General features: G+C 31.4%; 2 protein-coding genes across 2 annotated transcripts; one reads left to right on the top strand and one right to left on the bottom strand.

Annotated features, from left to right (window-relative positions):
* The first annotated feature begins 1,232 nt into the window (after positions 1–1,232).
* LOC107261756 (uncharacterized mitochondrial protein AtMg00860-like) lies at positions 1,233–1,991 on the top strand. Its single transcript, XM_015723236.1, has 2 exons — positions 1,233–1,329; positions 1,552–1,991. The coding sequence occupies exons 1-2, from the start codon at positions 1,233–1,235 to the stop codon at positions 1,989–1,991; spliced, it is 537 nt and encodes a 178-aa protein (XP_015578722.1).
* A 9,798-nt stretch (positions 1,992–11,789) lies between these two features.
* LOC8276313 (zinc finger protein GIS) lies at positions 11,790–12,845 on the bottom strand. Its single transcript, XM_002525509.3, has one exon. It carries the CDS (start codon positions 12,685–12,687, stop codon positions 11,818–11,820), a length of 870 nt encoding a protein of 289 aa, XP_002525555.3. The 5' UTR covers positions 12,688–12,845; the 3' UTR covers positions 11,790–11,817.
* Positions 12,846–18,246: the final 5,401 nt, after the last annotated feature.

Here is an 18,246-nt window from a genome sequence, read left to right as displayed (position 1 = left end):
AAAGTTATGTGACTTTGAGGTGGTTAAGCATGTTTTCTTATCTAAGTTATAACGCATATCCCCATAAAAAGTATTTCATATCATTAAATATTTATATATAATATTAAATACTAATTCAATAAAATAATATTATTAAGTATTTATTAAAATAAAATTATACCTAAACATAATAAAAGAATTAGTGATTGTATATTACTATTAATTTATTATATATCTATTTTATTTTTTATTATTTTTTATGTTTATTAGATTTTGAAATTATTAAAGTAAAATAATAACATTAAGTGCTTATTAAATTAAAATAATAGCTAAAAATAATTATACCCGAGCTTATTTGGCATGTCTGTTGGCGATTAGTTAATTTCGAGGACGAAATTTTCTAAGTGGGTAGGAATTGTCACAACCAAATTTAATTTTTTTATTAATAATTAATATTTATTAGCATGTCATTAAACATGTCATTTGCATCATGATTATGTGGTTCTTGGCCATCTAAGTTCCATCCAAAGGGTGAATGAATGCTCAACTCTTGATTGTAGGTGCTTCCATACGTATCTTATGTGATGTTGTACCTATGCATGCAGGTCATCTTCTTTTAGGGCGTCCTTGCCAATATGATAGGAGAATAGTTCATGATGGATACACTAATTGTTATTCTTTTGTAATGAATGAAAGACCTATTAATCTTGTTCCTTTGACACCTAAAGAGGTGTATGATGATCAAATACGCATGAAAAAGGAGAGCAAAAAAATAAAAAATCAATAGTGAAGACAGTGAGAAGGCCGAAAGTTTAAAAATAAAAAGAAAAGAGTGTGAGTGAAAAGGCAGGTTTGGCCAAGAGTGAAAAGAAAGTGGGTATGTGCATGAGTGAAAATAAAGAGAGAAAAGTAAACTTTTATATGAGGGAGAGTGAGATTAAGAGGGCTTTTTATTCTAATCAGCCTATGATTGTACTTTTGTACAATGAGGCCTTTTTAAGCACTAACGATTTTGATTCTTTCCTACCAAGTCCTATTCTTTCCTTGATACAGGAATTTGGTGATGTGTTTCCCGAATATGTGCCTAATGGTTTACCACCTATTAGGGGAATTGAGCACTAAATTAACTTTATACCTAGAGATTCAATTCTAAATAAACCAGCCTATAGGATCAATTTCGAGGAGACTACGGAACTTCAAAGGCAAGTTGAGAAGTTGATGACGAAGGCGCACGTGAGGGGGAGCATGAGTTCATGGCGGTTCCTATATTGCTAGTACTTAAGAAGGATGGATCTTGGCGAATGTGTGTTGATCGCCAAGCTATCAACATAGATGAATTGCATGGATCTTGTATGTTTTCTAAGATAGACTTAAATAGTGGATATCATCAAATCCGCATGAGGGAAGAGTACGAATGGAAAACGACATTCAAAACAAAATATCGGTTATATGAGTGGTAAATTATGCCTTTTAGATTAACTAATGCACCTAGTACATTCATGAGACTTGTGAACCATGTTTTGCGCACTTTTATTGGAAAATTTATTGTCATTTATTTTGATGATATTTTAGTTTATAGTTGCACTTTGCATGAACATGTTGAACATTTGCGACTTGTTTTGGATATTTTAAGAGCTGAAAAGCTCTATGCCAATCTCAAAAAGTGTATCTTTTGCATGGATAAACTTGACTTTCTTAGTTATATTGTTAGTGCTAAGGGGATTGAGGTTGATGAGGAAAAAGTGAAAGCCATCAAGGAATGGCCGACGCCTGAGGGAGTTGGGGATGTAAGGAGTTTTCATTGTTTGGCTAGTTTCTATAGGAGATTTGTTAAGGATTTTAGTACAGTAGCCGCCCCTCCCACTGAATTTATCAAACAAAGTGTTTGGTTTAAGTGGGGTGATGAGCAAGAAAAGGCTTTTCATTTGATTAAGGATAAGTTGTCTTCTGTACCTTTTCTTGCTTTACCTAACCTTACAAAAAGTTTTGAGATTGAATGTGATGCTTCATGAATAGCAGAAAAAGAGGACAATCACTTTCTTTAGTGAAAAGCTTAATTGGGCTGCCTTGAATTACCCTACATATGACAAGGAGCTTTATCCTTTGGTGCGCGCCTTAGACTTGGCAACATTATTTGTGGCCCAAAGAGTTTGTGATTCATATAGATCATGAATTTTTGAAGCATCTTAAGGGGCAACACAAGCTAAATAAGCACATTATAAGTGGGTTGAATTCATCGAAATGTTTCCTTATGTGATCAAGTACAAGCAAGGGTAGGAAAATGTGGTTGCAGATGTTTTATCACGTAGGTATGCACTACTTTCTACTCTAGATGCAAAATTACTAGGATTTGAATACATTAAAGATTTGTATGTTGATGATGTTGATTTTAGTAGTGTATTCAATGCTTGTGAGAGAGTAACTTTTGGGAAGTTCTATAGGCATGATCGAATTTTGTTTAAAGAAAACAAACTATGTGTGCCTAATTCTTCTTTGCGTGAGTTGCTTATGAAAGAAGCCCATAGGCGCAGGTTGATGGAGACATTTTGGGATAGCTAAGACTTATAATGTTTTAATTGAACACTTCTTTTGGCCTAATATGAAACGTGATATTATGATATTTGTGAAAGATGTGTTACATGTAAACATACTAAGTCTAAAGTTAAGCCTTATGGTTTGTATACTGCTATACCTATCCCTAGTGAACCTTGGGTTGATATTTCTATGGACTTTGTATTAGGTTTGCCTAGGAAAAAAGGGGTAACGATTCTATATATGTGATTGTTGATAGGTTTTCTAAGATGGCACATTTCATACAATGTCATAAAACCGATGATGCACCATATGTAGTTAATTTGTTCTTTAAGGAAATTGTGCGCATACATGGCATGCCTAAAACTATTATGAGTGATAGGGATGCAAAGTTCTTGAGTTACTTGTGCTATAAATTAAGTACTAGACTTTTATTTTCTACTACTTGTCACCCATAAACTGATGGTCAAACAGAAGTAGTTAATAGGACTTTATCTACTTTGTTGTGCCATTATTCAAAAGAATCTTAAAATATGGGAAGATTGTTTGTCACAATATTTACAATCAAAATAATTTATTTTAAACTAAAAGTTTATATTAAAAGGTTATCAATAATTGTGCATTAGTGTCAACATCTGTTTTTCGAATCTAAATATAAAGGGAATTACAGAAGATCATGTGATGAAAGTTACTGTTTTTTCGAGTCTCGGGAGACGAAGGACAGGCGAATCCGAGATTAGAATTGATGTTAATCCAGCCGAAATTACCCTTTCTAAAATAAATTTGGAGTTCAATGTTAAGAAAAATAAAATTTGAGGGTCAAAATAATGGATTTAATAAATTCAGAGACCTAATTGTAAATTTTTGCCAAACTTCCCTTATGTAGAGTACCAATTTGAGTCTTTTCCTTCGATGTCATTTTTTTTTATGCTTTTACGTCCAAATATAGATCCTAGAAGATTTTTGACGATAATCATATAATTTTTAATGATATTTATTTAAATTTAAAAAATTAAATTTGGATATTTATTAACTATTTCTAAAAAAAAATCTGAGATTATCGATTCCCTTAGGGTTTCCTTTAAAACCCTACCTCTATAAATAGAAAGAGGTATCTAGGGTTAGGGGAGGGACAACAACAAAGAAAAAAAAAATTAAAAGACAACAAGAGATAACATAAACTAATATCGATTGAAAAAATCATCATTCATCATTAGGCAGAGTGTTTAGATCACTGAGAAAGAAGGCCACTAAAGAAAGAACTGTTTTTGGAAACCTTTTTTAAATTGATGGAAGCTTTTTTAATACCAGATCTAGCACTAGATTCCCAACCAGTCTTCGATTCAACTGCATCTTTATCACTTGAGACTCGCAGAATCATCAACTACGGTGACAATCTGAAGGTTCCTCCAAACATGCATCCGTCACCATCAACATCATCCTAAACTCGTTTCTTTGTTTTTATACTTTTTATGTTTTTCTTTAGAAATATGATTAGGATTAATTTTATTATGATTAATATGATTAGATTAGGATTTCTTATGAATCTGCATATTATTAATTTATTGAGTTTTGGAATCTCATAATAAGAACATTAGGGTTTTGAATTTGATAATTTTAGCAATATTAAGGTTTTGAATCTAATTAAACACATGCATAGGATTAATGATTAGATTTATATTTTCATTATAATTTAGTAATTAAATATGTTTATTGGGATTATATGATTAATATGCCATCTTTATTTATTGTTTCTTTAGTTTATAACATTTTGTATTAGTTTTTAGGATTTTTGATTCAATCGATTGATTTATATTATTTCCATTTTTTTTATTTTATTTCTTTCAGATTCTAATTATTTTTCACCTTCTGTGCATATTAAAATCGGCTCTGGGGACGCGAGAAATACACTGAAAGACGGGAAAGTCTGCCTAAATACCCCAAAGCCGATCGGCTCTAAGTCCAATGACGACCAGCTCTACACCTTTTTGTCCCAATTTTTGACTTTTTATCAAGTTTTGATGTATTTTTATCAATTTTATGTACTGTTGTAGATTTTAGAATTTTTTTCTTTGCAATTTTAGTTATAGATCGAGTTGTAAGAGTTAGGTTTATATTTCTACTTTTTATTTTTAGTTATTTGTTGGCTTAATGCATAATAAATAACTGTGATATGACCGTCTAATTAAAGTAGATATAGACTTAGGGCTAAAATTGGACTTAACATGAAAACTATAGTCCAATAGGCTGATCAATATTAATTGAACTTAAACTCTAAAATTGAAATAGACAAAAGGGATTTGCCATGTTTTAGTCAGGATTAGGCTTTATTAGAGTTAGGTTCACACAGAACGGCCTTATCATAATAAGTAGTCTATTAGACATAAATATTGGAAATCAAAAGCATAACTTGTAATTCGACTAGACTAGGTGGGCTATATACATAATTAGTAAATTAGACTAACAACTCTAATATGGGCTGGGCTTAAATAAAATAAACTAGACCTAGATAAATTATGTGTATTATTTGGTATGCTTATGTATGAATTGCTTATGTTTATAGGGAATGATTTGTTAAACAATAAAATTAAAGACTACTATACATAAGTAAGGAAGTTGGTTTCGGGATTCATCTTTGGATTTTTATGGCGTAAGCTTCCTTATGGAATTTGAGAAACGTCACTCATTAGTAAAAATGTCCTGGTAATTACTCAGGTGGCGACTCTTATCTTCACGCTAGTCTCAGTAACTAGTTAGTGTGTTCATGATTAGGTTGAAAAGCCTTACAATGTCGTAGTCGCTAGAGACACTTGGGTGCGTGCCCAAAACTGCCACCCACAATTAGCACAAGAAAATTGTTAGTATTAATTGTAATTTAATATTATTGTAACTAATAAATAGTTTTCTCATCAGATAATGATACTAATTCTGTTCTAAGAAATAAAATATTTATTATATTTTAATATTATATTAAAATAAATTAATTTTCTAAATAGATAATAACTCTAATTCTTAAAATTTTAAATTATATTTCTAATATTATATTCATTAATAGGTGGATGAAGAAAATCAAAGCTAGGCATTCAGAAAAAATTATATGGCTTGATAGTATACCAAAGAAGAAGTAGACGCTGTCATTTAATGACGGCCATGGACATGATATTATGACAATTAATTATGTTGGATCTTTAAATTATGCTTTAAAATCTATAAGAAGGTTGCCTATAACAATTATAATGCATGAGCTGTTTTTGAAATTGGTCGATATATTTAATAAGCACTGAATGAAGTATATTGATGCGATTGTTGAAGGTTATATATATACTGATTATTGTATCGAGGTATTTGAGCATCATGTGCAGAAGGCAAATGGTCATCACGTTAGAACCTTTAATAGAGACACTGGTGTGTGCTCGATTACTATTGTCTAAAACAATGTGCAAAGGAAAAACGGGCATAATCAAACGGTTAACCTAGCAGAACAAACATATACTTGCGGCAAATTTAAACAAATTCAAATATCGTGCTCACATGTAATTGTCACAGGATGTTCATTGAAAAATGGTACAATCTACAAGAGGCACTTCAATATTGGTCCACCGATTTTATACCCCTTGGACATCAAGATTACTGGAAGAATTCACCGAACTCCCTTTAGTGCCTAACCCTGAATGGAAGCGAAAGAAAGGGAGATAAAAGACAAAAAGGATTCAAAATGAAATGGACTGAAAAAATACAGAAGATGTAAGAACTAATTTTTATAGCAAATGTGGTCAAGCTAGGCATAATGCTAGGACATGTCGTATATCTTAATTTATTTACTAGTTTTTTTAGTATTGTTATATTATTTTATGTATCTTACTTTGTATTGGTAAGCTAATTTTATATTTATATCATTGAATATTTAGGCCACGTTATTATCGCAATCAATTACTAGGTTATATCTCTATAATGAAATGAAATAAGGGCAAAGGAAGTAGCACCAGTAAACAAGAGTTTCATACTATGGTCATGGTTGATAAATATACAAATCCTAGTAGCCATGTTTGGTATGGAAAGAAGAGATCATTTGTAAATCAACCAACTCATGCAACATTGAATTAAAGTTATGCAAATCATATTTTTGTGGGTCGTCACACAACTAACTTGAAAGAGTTTGGAAATGTGATTGTTAGTAAAGAATTAGAATGGAGCAGACTTTGGAAAATAAGGTGTGAGCTAGAGGCATATTGTTGATATCATATGATCTACCAAATACCACGAGCTATTTCAGCAACGTTTCTTAGATATACTTTAGAAGAAGTTGGAGTTGTGATAGAACAACTAAAGAGGGAGATTAATGTAATGAATCATCAATTAGAATAATACCACAAGAAGCATGAGCCATTCATGATGGAACTTCCAAATACTATTCTAATACCTTTAGATGAAGAGAGTGTTTTAATTTATAGTGATAATGATGACAATGACGTTGTCAAATATCTTCCTTTATATTTACCCAAATGTTGTTAAAGGATGTTTTATTTAATATTCTAACATGTTAATAATTTTATTAATAGGTACCATGATCAATGTGTCCACTCTTGGTGATATATTCAGAGCAATTAGAAGTTATTAGACACTAGATGATAAATTTTTATAGCCAATAGATCCAAAAAAGCATAATAGTGAGCATATACACAGTCAACTAATGAACAAGTGAGAATTTAGATTACTTCAATCATAAATTCTACGTGAAGAAGCATTCGAATTTTAAATAAGAGTATCGCGTGCGATTGCTATTAATATGAGTCGATAAACTATCTTTAAACTTCACACTGCTTTATATCGCATTAGGAAAAAGAATAATCGAGTTAAAATTCATCTTAGTAGAGAGTATTTCCGTCAACGAATAAAAAGGCTATTGAAGATGGAGATCACCAACAAATTAGAATATTTAGAGCTTATAAAATTCACGTGATTGTCTTTTCAATATTGATTTCTTTGATAGCGAATAATATCAAATGTTTATCATCAGACTTAATATGTTTATGATGCAACCAAACTCTAAAAGATTTATTGTAACCACATTGTCATGAGTCTGATGAATACCTGTTGCAATACATGATATTATTAGCCTTATTCTCACTCAAGTTTCTGTCAATCACTATTGCTTATTCTGTTGCCAATTGTAACATGTAATATCTTGATTGTCGAAGGAACATTCAATTATTCTCTTCTCAGATCTGTTTCACTACAACCTCATAATCTGCCATATTTCTTTGATGAAGTGCTAATAAACGGCATTTCACAACTAGAGCTCCTAATGAACGCAAAACTGAAATCAAATACTCTTTCAGATCTGTATATTTCTCAAAATGATACTGATCATCAAATAGCGATAGGACCCAAATGCTTTCAGTTCTTCTATAACCTGTAGAACCAGCCATACTCAAATTCAATATGATATTTAGGATTTAGTTGCAATATGGTTTTATACTACTAAATATAATGTAATAGTAGAGCTACACATCGATTAAATTATAGACCTGAGCTCAACGACCATTTACAGGATATACTCAGACAAAAAGGTTTATATGGATTAGTCAAGCTGGAATTTTTTCAATTAGATTGGCACCTAATAACCGCACTTGTAAAGAGATGGAGGCCATAAACTCATACCTTCCATCTCCTAGAAGGAGAATGCACTATAATGTTGCAAGATGTAGCCATTTTGATTGAACTTTCTATTGACGGTTATGCATTGATTGGGCCTACTAGATATGATTGGCCTACATTATGTGAGAGATTACTTGGGTTGCACCCTACTACAGAGTCAATTAGAGGGTCACAGCTTCGACTATCATGGATTCGTGCTAACTTTAGCAACATACCACATGAAGCTGACGAAGAAACAGTTCATTATCATGTTAGGGCTTACATCTTACAGCTCATTTCAAGGACCCTATTTCGCTATAAAAGTATCGGACGGGTATCATTAGTCTACCTACCATATTTAAAAAATATTGGGACTATTCGTTAATATAGTTGGAGAGGTGCATGTTTGGCATTTTTATACAGAGAGTTATGTACTGCATCGAGATATCCTCTTGTTTAACAACTTGAGGTTGCACTCTTTATATTGCAACTATGGGCGTGGGAGAGATCTCCATTCATCTCATCAACATTCATCACCCACAATTGCATCATATGATGCTCCTCTCGGACAAAGGTGTCCAATTAATTTAATAATTTTTTAATTGTCTACCCAGTTATTTATATGCATATTTGACAATTCTACCTACATAACAAAATCTAGATGGATCAGTAATCGAATAGTTCACAGAGTAGCCACACATGAGAACCGTGACATCCGATTTAGGTCTAATATATCTCGTGGAGATAAGGCATGTTCAAATTTATACTTTTACATTCTTACAATATTTAAGTATATTTATATTGTGTATTAGATTATAAATTATCTTTTTAATATTACATCTTTTCTTAATAGATTATATGGGAGCTACACACGCATTAGGTCATTAGGAGCCTTCCAACTGACTACTTACATGGTCGTGATATATGGCGAGCTGTAGTACCACTAATATATATTCATATCATCGAATGGCACCAACCTTATAGAGTTTTAAGGCAATTTTATTTAAAATAACCAATCCCTAATCCGCCACAACAAACTGAGGCATTACACTCTATCGTGTTACATAATAATATCCATATTAATTGGGTAGAGCGGCATTCTAGATGGATTGAAATATGGAATAACATAGCTCATTTAGTAAACGGGATAATATCATATGGACCACTCCATTACCATTCGGAATACATGGAGTGGTATCGACGTGTCACGCATAGGTGGATCTCGTACCTAGGTGCTGCAATCGGATCATTGGTTAGTTAACTTCACCTTCATTTTATAATTGTATGCATATATCTGCAATACTATTATTTATTATTCTTTTCATAATTTCTTTCTAGGCTGATGCGCTTGAGCATATTGGGATGACGAACTCCATCGAAACCACACATCGACTTGCTAGGAATTCTTAAGAGGCACTAAATGAGGATAGACGTATTGTCATTATGCCTCCCCCACATCTTGCACCTGCTCCCTAGCCATTGCACGAAGATGTGCAGGGTCCCAACACAGAAGTTCCCTAACCGCCAGATGTCAACGCAACAGGCATAGAGAAGTACCAATCCCACCTACTACAACATGTGCTACAGTGCCAAAATAAGTCTCATATCATAATCAACGGTTGGAGCATCAACTTCATACACAGCTCCTTCTGCAACAACTACATCTTCAAATATTCCAATGCAATCTCAACCAAACCCGTTTGCTGATCCATCAAGCTTTATGGCAGGTCATTTTGCACCATCGTTCTTCGTCCTTTTTTCATCATCAGGTCCATTCACATAGTGGGCTAGAGCTAATTTTGCGCTTTTTCGGCCTTCTCCTACAATATTTTCGACGGCACAATCTCTGTATTTTGACTCGCAACTGACGCAGATACTATTAGATATAATGTTGCCATTATTTTTTCGTTCATCATTTTAGTCCTCCATTCCGACAGCTTTTCATAATTTTTCTCAGTCAAGTACAATGCCAACAGATACATATGCAACTCTGAGTGATGTCGGAGATGCCGATACTGATGTAGATGGTCGCAACGATATTGATGATGTTGAAGCTATTCATGACGGTCTCCAACCTATTTAATCGCCTGATCATTCTTTCATTGAGATTGATACTACATGTAGGAATGCTCAGAGAGCCAAGGGACTAAGATCAAATGTCTAAAGAAGAGATTGTGGCACATTAATACTATTATTATATATGTACTTGACCATTTTATGTAAAAAATTAAATTAAATTTAATCAATCATCTTAGAACTTCCCTAACATATTAATTATCGTAGAAAATTTGTGGGGTATGAAATGGTTATCTTAATTTCTATAATAATCAATTTTAATTTAATAGTTATTTCATAGTATTTAATTGTGTCGTATAATAATTTATTTTAAAATTTATTATAATAATTTATATCTTCCTTACTATAATAATTTATTTTAAATTTACTATAATAATTTATATCTTCCTTACGTACAGTAATTTTAATTTAATAACATATTATAATATATTTTTTATAAAATAGAATTTATTAAAAAATTTAATTAATATTATAATAACTATTATTATATGTCCATCAGTAAAATTGATAGACATTATTCTCTGCAATTTTAATTGAATTGTTGATATTTTAAATTTGTCCACCACTTCAATTGGTGGACAAAATTTTTTTATTATAATTTGAAACATGTTCACCGGTTGAATTGGTGGACAGGATTTTTTAAAAAAAAAATTATAGGCTTTATCCGCCATTTCATTGAGGCGGCGGAGAGAGCCTAAACTTTTAATTTTCTATCCGCCATTTGGAATGGTGGACTGCCCCTGTTCGCCAGTCCAACTGGAAGACAATATTGTCCGCCAGTTCCAACTAGGGACAGTGTCCATGTATGCAAAATTGTATCCTAAATTAAGAATTACTTTTCAAACTATCCCAAAATTAAGATTTTTTTTCATTTGTACCTTAGATTGAATTTTTTTCTTTTCTAAATACCCGAACTAGAGAAAAAGCCCATGACAAATCCAGGCTAAGTCCTCTTGATTTGCATGAGTACTTGATTATAAAACATGCAAATTATTTGCCCAAATTGGAAATAATTCTTACATCTAAAATAATTCGTCTCTTCAGCCACTTTGACTTGAAACGTTTAAACATTATAGTTTTCAAACAGATATATCAAATATAAGAAAGAAATCTTAGTTGATGGACCAAAAATGAACATAATATTTAATGATTATCAAATATCCTTCCTTTTATTGCTGTTTTTTTCCTTAAAAAAACAGTTTCTGTTTGGTTTGAAAGGATGATATTCGAATAAGCAAAATTGAGCATGAGATTTAGAACGGGAGAAGAAAAAAGATAAAATGGTAACTTTGTGTATATGTCCAATTAATATTGATCAAGTTTTAGGACCAAAGTACTTTTCTAATTTGAAATTGATTATTTGAAGAATAATTTTGTTTACTTAATCAGAATTTCGTTAATTTTACCGTCGACAATAAGCTTCAATAGAATTGATTTCACAAAACAAATTTAGAAAAGGGAGAATCACAAAGAATTAATTTCACATTTACGTACACACAATCTTAAATTAAAGTAAATGTGTAATTAAAAATCATAAGTAAATATTTCAAAACAAACATGTGATATTCTTTAAAGCTAAATCATACAAAATACTTAAAGTTTAAGTGACAAATCGATTCCTAACGCATCCACTTGATCACCTGTTGCACGTCCGGCTGGCCGGAGATTATCTCCGGCAGATGATTTAATTATCCCAAGATTATTTGATGACGAAGAAGCACCAACGTTTGGTAATGTATTATTTCTGTTCTCATCAAATCTTGGAGAAGTTCCCAATCCACCACCATTAATAGTATTCAAACTCTCAGCCCTTAGCCTGTCAATTGAAGATTGTGAATTCATCATGGCTTGTTGCCTAGACCACCCGCCATGGCTATAGCGAAAGGCCGCACCGGCACCGGCACTGGAGGACATCCATGGAAAAGATGAAGGCTTCTGAATCAAAGACTCCATTCTCACGCCAAGCGATCTACTAATAGATCCATAAAAAGGGTGAGGCGAAAGGCTTGAATAAGGATAATATGGATAGTGACCAAAAGCACCTAAATCCATCCCATGACGCCTTTTAGCTAGCTGACGTTCTTGTTTGTGGGCATTTTGATGTCCACCAAGAGCCTGTGACGTAGAGAACTCTCTCTTACAGAAGTTGCATGAGAAAACCCTAGTTCCTTCCGGTTGCTTCTCAGCAACAGTTTGATCTTCATGAGAAGACCCGCCACTCGCAGGGTTAAAAAGATTGAGGTCTAGCCTAGACCCACGAACCGAACCCTCGCTCGAAAGCTTCAGATCAAGTAGAGTACGAGAATTCGGTTCGTAGGCTGTCGGAGCAGTCTCTCTCTTCATCCTTAAGTCGATAACACTCTTGCCATGATCACTGCCAACTTTTGGAGCAGTAGCCCCCTCTGAAGCAGCTGATATGCTAGAGGCATCAGAAAGGCATGGTTCTACACGAATTGATTCCATTGCAGAAAACAAAAAAGAAAGCAAGAGATCAACAGAGAAATTGTGATTTGGGTTTGACAAAAATGATCAAATACGCATGTCTTTATATGTAGGGCTGAATATAAATAGAGAATCTTTTCAGAAATGGAAAAAAATCTCACTGTATAGGTTATTATAATCATCAATTCAGCGAAGAATTAAAGTGATGACTAAGCTTGCAAAGATTTTGTTTCATTTAGGAGGCATAAGTCCATGCAATTATTCCTAATATATTCTTTAACTACTATGTGAACATTGTTGATTACCCAAAAAAGGTTAAATTCCCTTTTAAAAAAAGAAAATATTAAAAAGAAAATCCGTGATTTGGTGCCAATTATTGCATTTACTTTTGCATGAAATAAGTCTGTGTTTGATTACTATAATAAGTTTTCATGAAAGGAAATATGGGGTTATTGCAATTATTAATGGTTCAAATTTGAAGAGATTGCTCAAGTTAATTACAGCAACAGTGATGCAAATTTGGAATGAAATTTGAAAAATTTAGTAATACACGAAACTTTACAACTAATTATCTTATACACTACTTCAATCACCCATTCACCCCTATTCTCTTCTTTCTATTTGTGTTCGGATTGTATAAAGATGAATCCGGCAATTTAACAAATACAAATTAGAGAAATAGAAATAAGAATAAGATTGCTCATGATTCATACAAAACAAAAAAACACAGTTCTTCACTTCTTAGTTAAACATCTAATTGTTTCTTTTTCTTTTATTCACGCGTTATTCTCTATTATTCTATACGAAAAACTATATTTATAATATAATTTCTTAGTTTTTAACGTAAAATTAAATAAAATATTACAAATAAGGAGTCATAAATTATACTTTGTGCTCTGATTCAAACTCAGCATATGAAAGTTATTATATAATTCTTCATCTTTTCGCACAAATTAAGGAAAATGATAACTTGTTTAGAATATCTAACTCCGTAACTTATCATGATTAGCTTGCCAATTCAGTTCAGCATTTGAGATGTAATCACAGTTTCATATGTAAATTCTCATGAATTATGCGAGTGATGTGTTAATAATTAATTAAGGGTGTGTTACCTAACAAAGAGAAAAAAATTTAATTATCTTTTGTTTGGTTAAGGGTTTTCTTATATCTCTATCTGTAAAAGGAAAAAAAAAAAAACGTTTCTAATTGACTGATTTCACTAATTCGTACTGTTAATAAATGTTGCTGTGGTTTATGCTTTCTAGAAACGATTCAAAAAAAAAAAAAAAGAGAGAAGAAAATATGTCGGTTATGTTTGTGATATGCAATTAATAACTAACACATTTTTGAATTTCGGTCAATATTCTTTGAATTGAATAATGGCATATTATTTGAATTTTTTTCAACATCTGACCTATCAATTTAATTCCTTTTATATCCTTTTATTAAAAAGATAAAAATGTGGTAATTATTGTATACTTATGTGTTTGCCGATTAACTAGATTTCATTTTATATTGTTTATCTTATGATTTTTAGTGTAATATACAAATTGTCTCTTATGTTTTATTTATTACATTAAAATCGTCTTGTATTTTGAAAGTTAATGCAATTAAATAACAAATTAATAAAAAAAATTATTTGATCTTTAAAATTTCTTATTAAAATTATGATTATAATATAACAAAGTTAATAATAAGAATAATATCTATTCTATTTTAATAAATTAAAATCAAAATTATATGAATTTCTAATATTTTGATAAATATAAATATTTTTTTACTACATATTAGAGTAAGTAAAACAATTACTAGTTAATTATTTTTGTATAAATATTAAAATTAATTTTTGCTAAAAGATAGAATTTTACATTAATTGATTTAAAATTAGTTTAAAAGACTTTGATAAAATTAATGATTAAATTAATTTTCTATTGTTAGTTTATTCTTTTGACTTTCTTGAGTCTCTTGACTTTAGACGAAAGAAACAATAGTTAGTTTTATTAAAAGATAAGGAGATTCTAGTATTAAAATAAACTATAAGAAGTAATATGTATATTACATCTAAAGTTAGACAAATAATATAAAATCAAACATAAATTCTGATTGAATAGTTTTTAGTATGAAATTATAAAATAAAATATTATTTTTAAATATTAAAAGCTAATTAGTATAATATAAAAAAAAATACAAGAGTAATCGCCCAATAAAAATATTGTTTATCATAAGCGTCGGAAGGGCAAGATAGTAATTTTAATTTAAAAATTTTCTTTCCCTTTCTTACTATTCCCATCCCTCAATGTCTTCCCACTAATTTTATTTTTGGGTTAATTATTGTGATAAAAGTGACAAATGGGCTCATGAACTTATCCAATTAATTTCAAATTAAAAATTGTGGCCAATTACTCTGTAGATTTTCACAAAATGGTTAGTTTTACTCTAAACTTAAGCATGTGCATTACATACATATACGTCTACAATAATATAATATTAACATTTTATTTTTCTTTTTATTTTTCATTTTATTTTTTTCAGTATTAATTAAAAAAGTCTTAACAAAACCATGAAATTCATCACAAATCATAAAAATAAAGATTCATTACACATTTAGATTTTTATGAACCACGATGGTTGTGGCTATTGGTGATGGATACGGATGTTAATTCAATCAAATATTCTTTTAGTATTTTTTTTATTTTTAAATAAGTGCATTAAAATCGCACGCGTATCAAATAAGTATAGCAGTAATTTTATAAAATATATTGAATAATTAGGCTATGATTTTTTAATTTAAGATTAATTGGACCGCAAATACAAGTAAGGGAGGTCAAATTGCTAATTTAGCCTTGATTGTTATGTATCCGCCGAATTTTTCATCAAAATTTCTTGAGTTTTTTAAAAACTATTATTACTATTCTCCTTCATATAAATAATATAGTTAAAAGAATAAACTAGTAATTAAAAATTATAATTTAATTTTAAAATTTATTGTTGAATATCAAAACCGTCTAAAATTAATATTTTTATTAGAGTAGAATACAATCTTATTTTTACTATATATTAATTTTAGTATCATAAAAATTGATTAATTAATATTATTTTACTTATATTAAGAAAATCTAGTATGAGAAAAATTTAAAAATATTTAAAACTATCTATTTTCTAAATTATAATATTGAATCACTATATAATTTAATTTTAAATTATTAAATAAAATAAATATTTAATAAATATTATTTTTATTAGACAGCTAAAACTAAACTGTATAAATAAAGTAAGAAATCTTATTTATATCAATCTTATTCTAATAGTAAATACAAAGTTCTATCCATAATTATAAAATTATTATGATTTTCTTAATTGATATCTGTCAAGTCCAATATTCTCTTTCATAAATCAGTCGATATTTATATTACTGGAATAGATCAATGAGATGACTATTTAATTTTTTTTTATCAATTTAAAATATTTTCAACATAGTTTAAATGCTTTTAACACCCTAAGAAAATCCCAAGAGTCATGTCTCTAGAAACTCCGTGTTCAGTCACGGAACCAAGGCAAGATGACCGAGATCCAGACGGTCCTTGGATTAGCATCCACAAAAAAACAGAAAGAAAAGCAGGATAAATTTCCTCTTCCTATGTATAAGGAAGCTTTGGAACTTTTTGCAGAAGAAGGAAAGACTGTCCTTGACATTATCTTTGATGAGATGAAAATATTTTATCTCAAAAAAGAATTGTTTTTGGACAGAAGCCTTCTACTACTTGCAAACAGGAGATCTACTCTGATTTGCCAGCAGTCCAAACACTCCAGACAATCCAAAACTGTTTCATGTTTCAGCATGAAGATTTTCCTCCTCTAGAAAAGTCAGAAAACAAAAGATCAGAGATCATCCCCTTAAGGGTTACTCCATCAGGAACCATAGAGCCTCTCACTCCACCAGAAGAAGTACTGAATTGGCAGACTTCTAATTCAATAGTCCAGAACTCTTATTTAAAGGATATTGATGGAAAATTAGATCATGCTCTCCATTTGGCTCACAAGTTGGACCAAAAGTTGGATACCTTCTTTCAAGAAGTACTCCAACTGTATTCCTCTTTAACCGCCAAATATCAATCCTTAGATAGAGAGCTTCGAGTACCCCAACCGATTACACCAGCTTTCATCCAGAAGGAAAAGGAAATTACGAGGCTCAAAAGGCAGATTGATCAAATTGAACATGACCTTAAAAAAGATCAGTCTTCTATAGTCCCTTCCTTCACATCAGCAGCCTCTACATCTTCTGCAATTGCTCCCTCATACTACTCTGCATTTCCTTTCCTTCCACAACCAGAGCAAGAAGAAACTCCTTACCAACCCTTTGGTACTTTCTCACACCTCTATCCAAAAGGCTCCACAACCCAACAAAAGAAAACTTCACATCCTCCAGTTTCGAAAGGAAATAAATTGCTAGATCAATCACTAATCAGCCCTTATGATTCTGATTCTTCTTCAAATACCTCTGAAATGGCTGATATAATAGAAATATTCATGAACACCTCCACTATTGAACCCTCTCCAGAAGTAGTAGAGTCTGAAGATGGCACAGAGGATGCACAGTCATATTTTGCTCCTACTGGAGCTTCACACCCAAGGTTAAAATCCACAACTGGAACGGGACCTTGGTTCACTTTTGATGATTTGCCTCCATCAAAATGGAGAGATAAACTTTTCCAATTTCTGGCATGGATTGATCTTCAAATGACTTTTGATAGTGCCACACTCAAAAAGGTTCTTGCTGAATTTATAACAAGATTCACAGGCTGTTTAAGGAATTGGTTCCAGTCACAGCCTGAATACACCAAGCTCCAATTTGTGACTTTGCCAACTCCATCAGCTGCGATCACAGTCCTCCATAATCAGTTCCTTGGAAGCTATGATCTCATTATACGACAATAGAAACAGGAATACTTTGATCGAAAATGTTGCTCGTTGAAGATCAAGGATCTAGAAAGACATTACTCGGCAATGTCCAAATTGTATTATATCATTGGAGGGCACGGCGGTGATGATATGCTAAAGTATACTTTCATCACCTCATTACCATATGAGAGACAACCAGAAGTCAATAATATGATCGCCGCAACAAAGAAGCCAGTTACCTCAATTACTCTTGGAGAAATCTGGCAGTTTACTCTCTCCTCTATCAAGAGATTATGTGACCAACAAGAATTATTCAGGAGACTGGCTCAACAGGATTTGATTGTTCAAAAGGCATGTAACAAGAGCCACCTCAAGATTAAATGTAAGTCCTCCAATTGTGTTTGCTCCAGTCACAAGAAGAAAATCAAACACCATTTTCAAAAATACTCTCATAATAGAAACAAAGAGTTCAAGGGAAAAAAGCCATATACAAAGAGATTCAGATACTTCCGGGAAAAAAAAATCAAGGCAACAAATCAAACAGATACTACATTTGTCGAAAGAAAGGGCATTATGCTAAAGATTGCCCTCAAAATTCGAAAAAAGCAGTAAGAATGATCCAGCAAGTTAGCATGTCCATGTCTCTACCAGATTCATTTGAAGAAGATATAGAGTCTCTCT

The sequence above is a fragment of the Ricinus communis genome, chromosome 8 (assembly GCF_019578655.1).
Source record: "Ricinus communis isolate WT05 ecotype wild-type chromosome 8, ASM1957865v1, whole genome shotgun sequence".
Taxonomy (NCBI): domain Eukaryota; kingdom Viridiplantae; phylum Streptophyta; class Magnoliopsida; order Malpighiales; family Euphorbiaceae; genus Ricinus; species Ricinus communis.
Note: the sequence above shows the minus strand (reverse complement) of the source record. Positions and strands in the feature narration are given on the sequence as shown.

What these genes read in the sequence shown, in the direction of transcription:
- LOC8276313 (XM_002525509.3), bottom strand. Translation starts at nt 12,687, where the DNA reads ATGGAATCAATTCGTGTAGAACCATGCCTTTCTGATGCCTCTAGCATA.
- LOC107261756 (XM_015723236.1), top strand. Translation starts at nt 1,233, where the DNA reads ATGGCGGTTCCTATATTGCTAGTACTTAAGAAGGATGGATCTTGGCGA. An exon ending in AGATGAATTGCATGGATCTT is followed by an intron (nt 1,330 to 1,551) that starts GTATGTTTTCTA and finishes ATGATATTTTAG; the next exon opens with TTTATAGTTGCACTTTGCAT.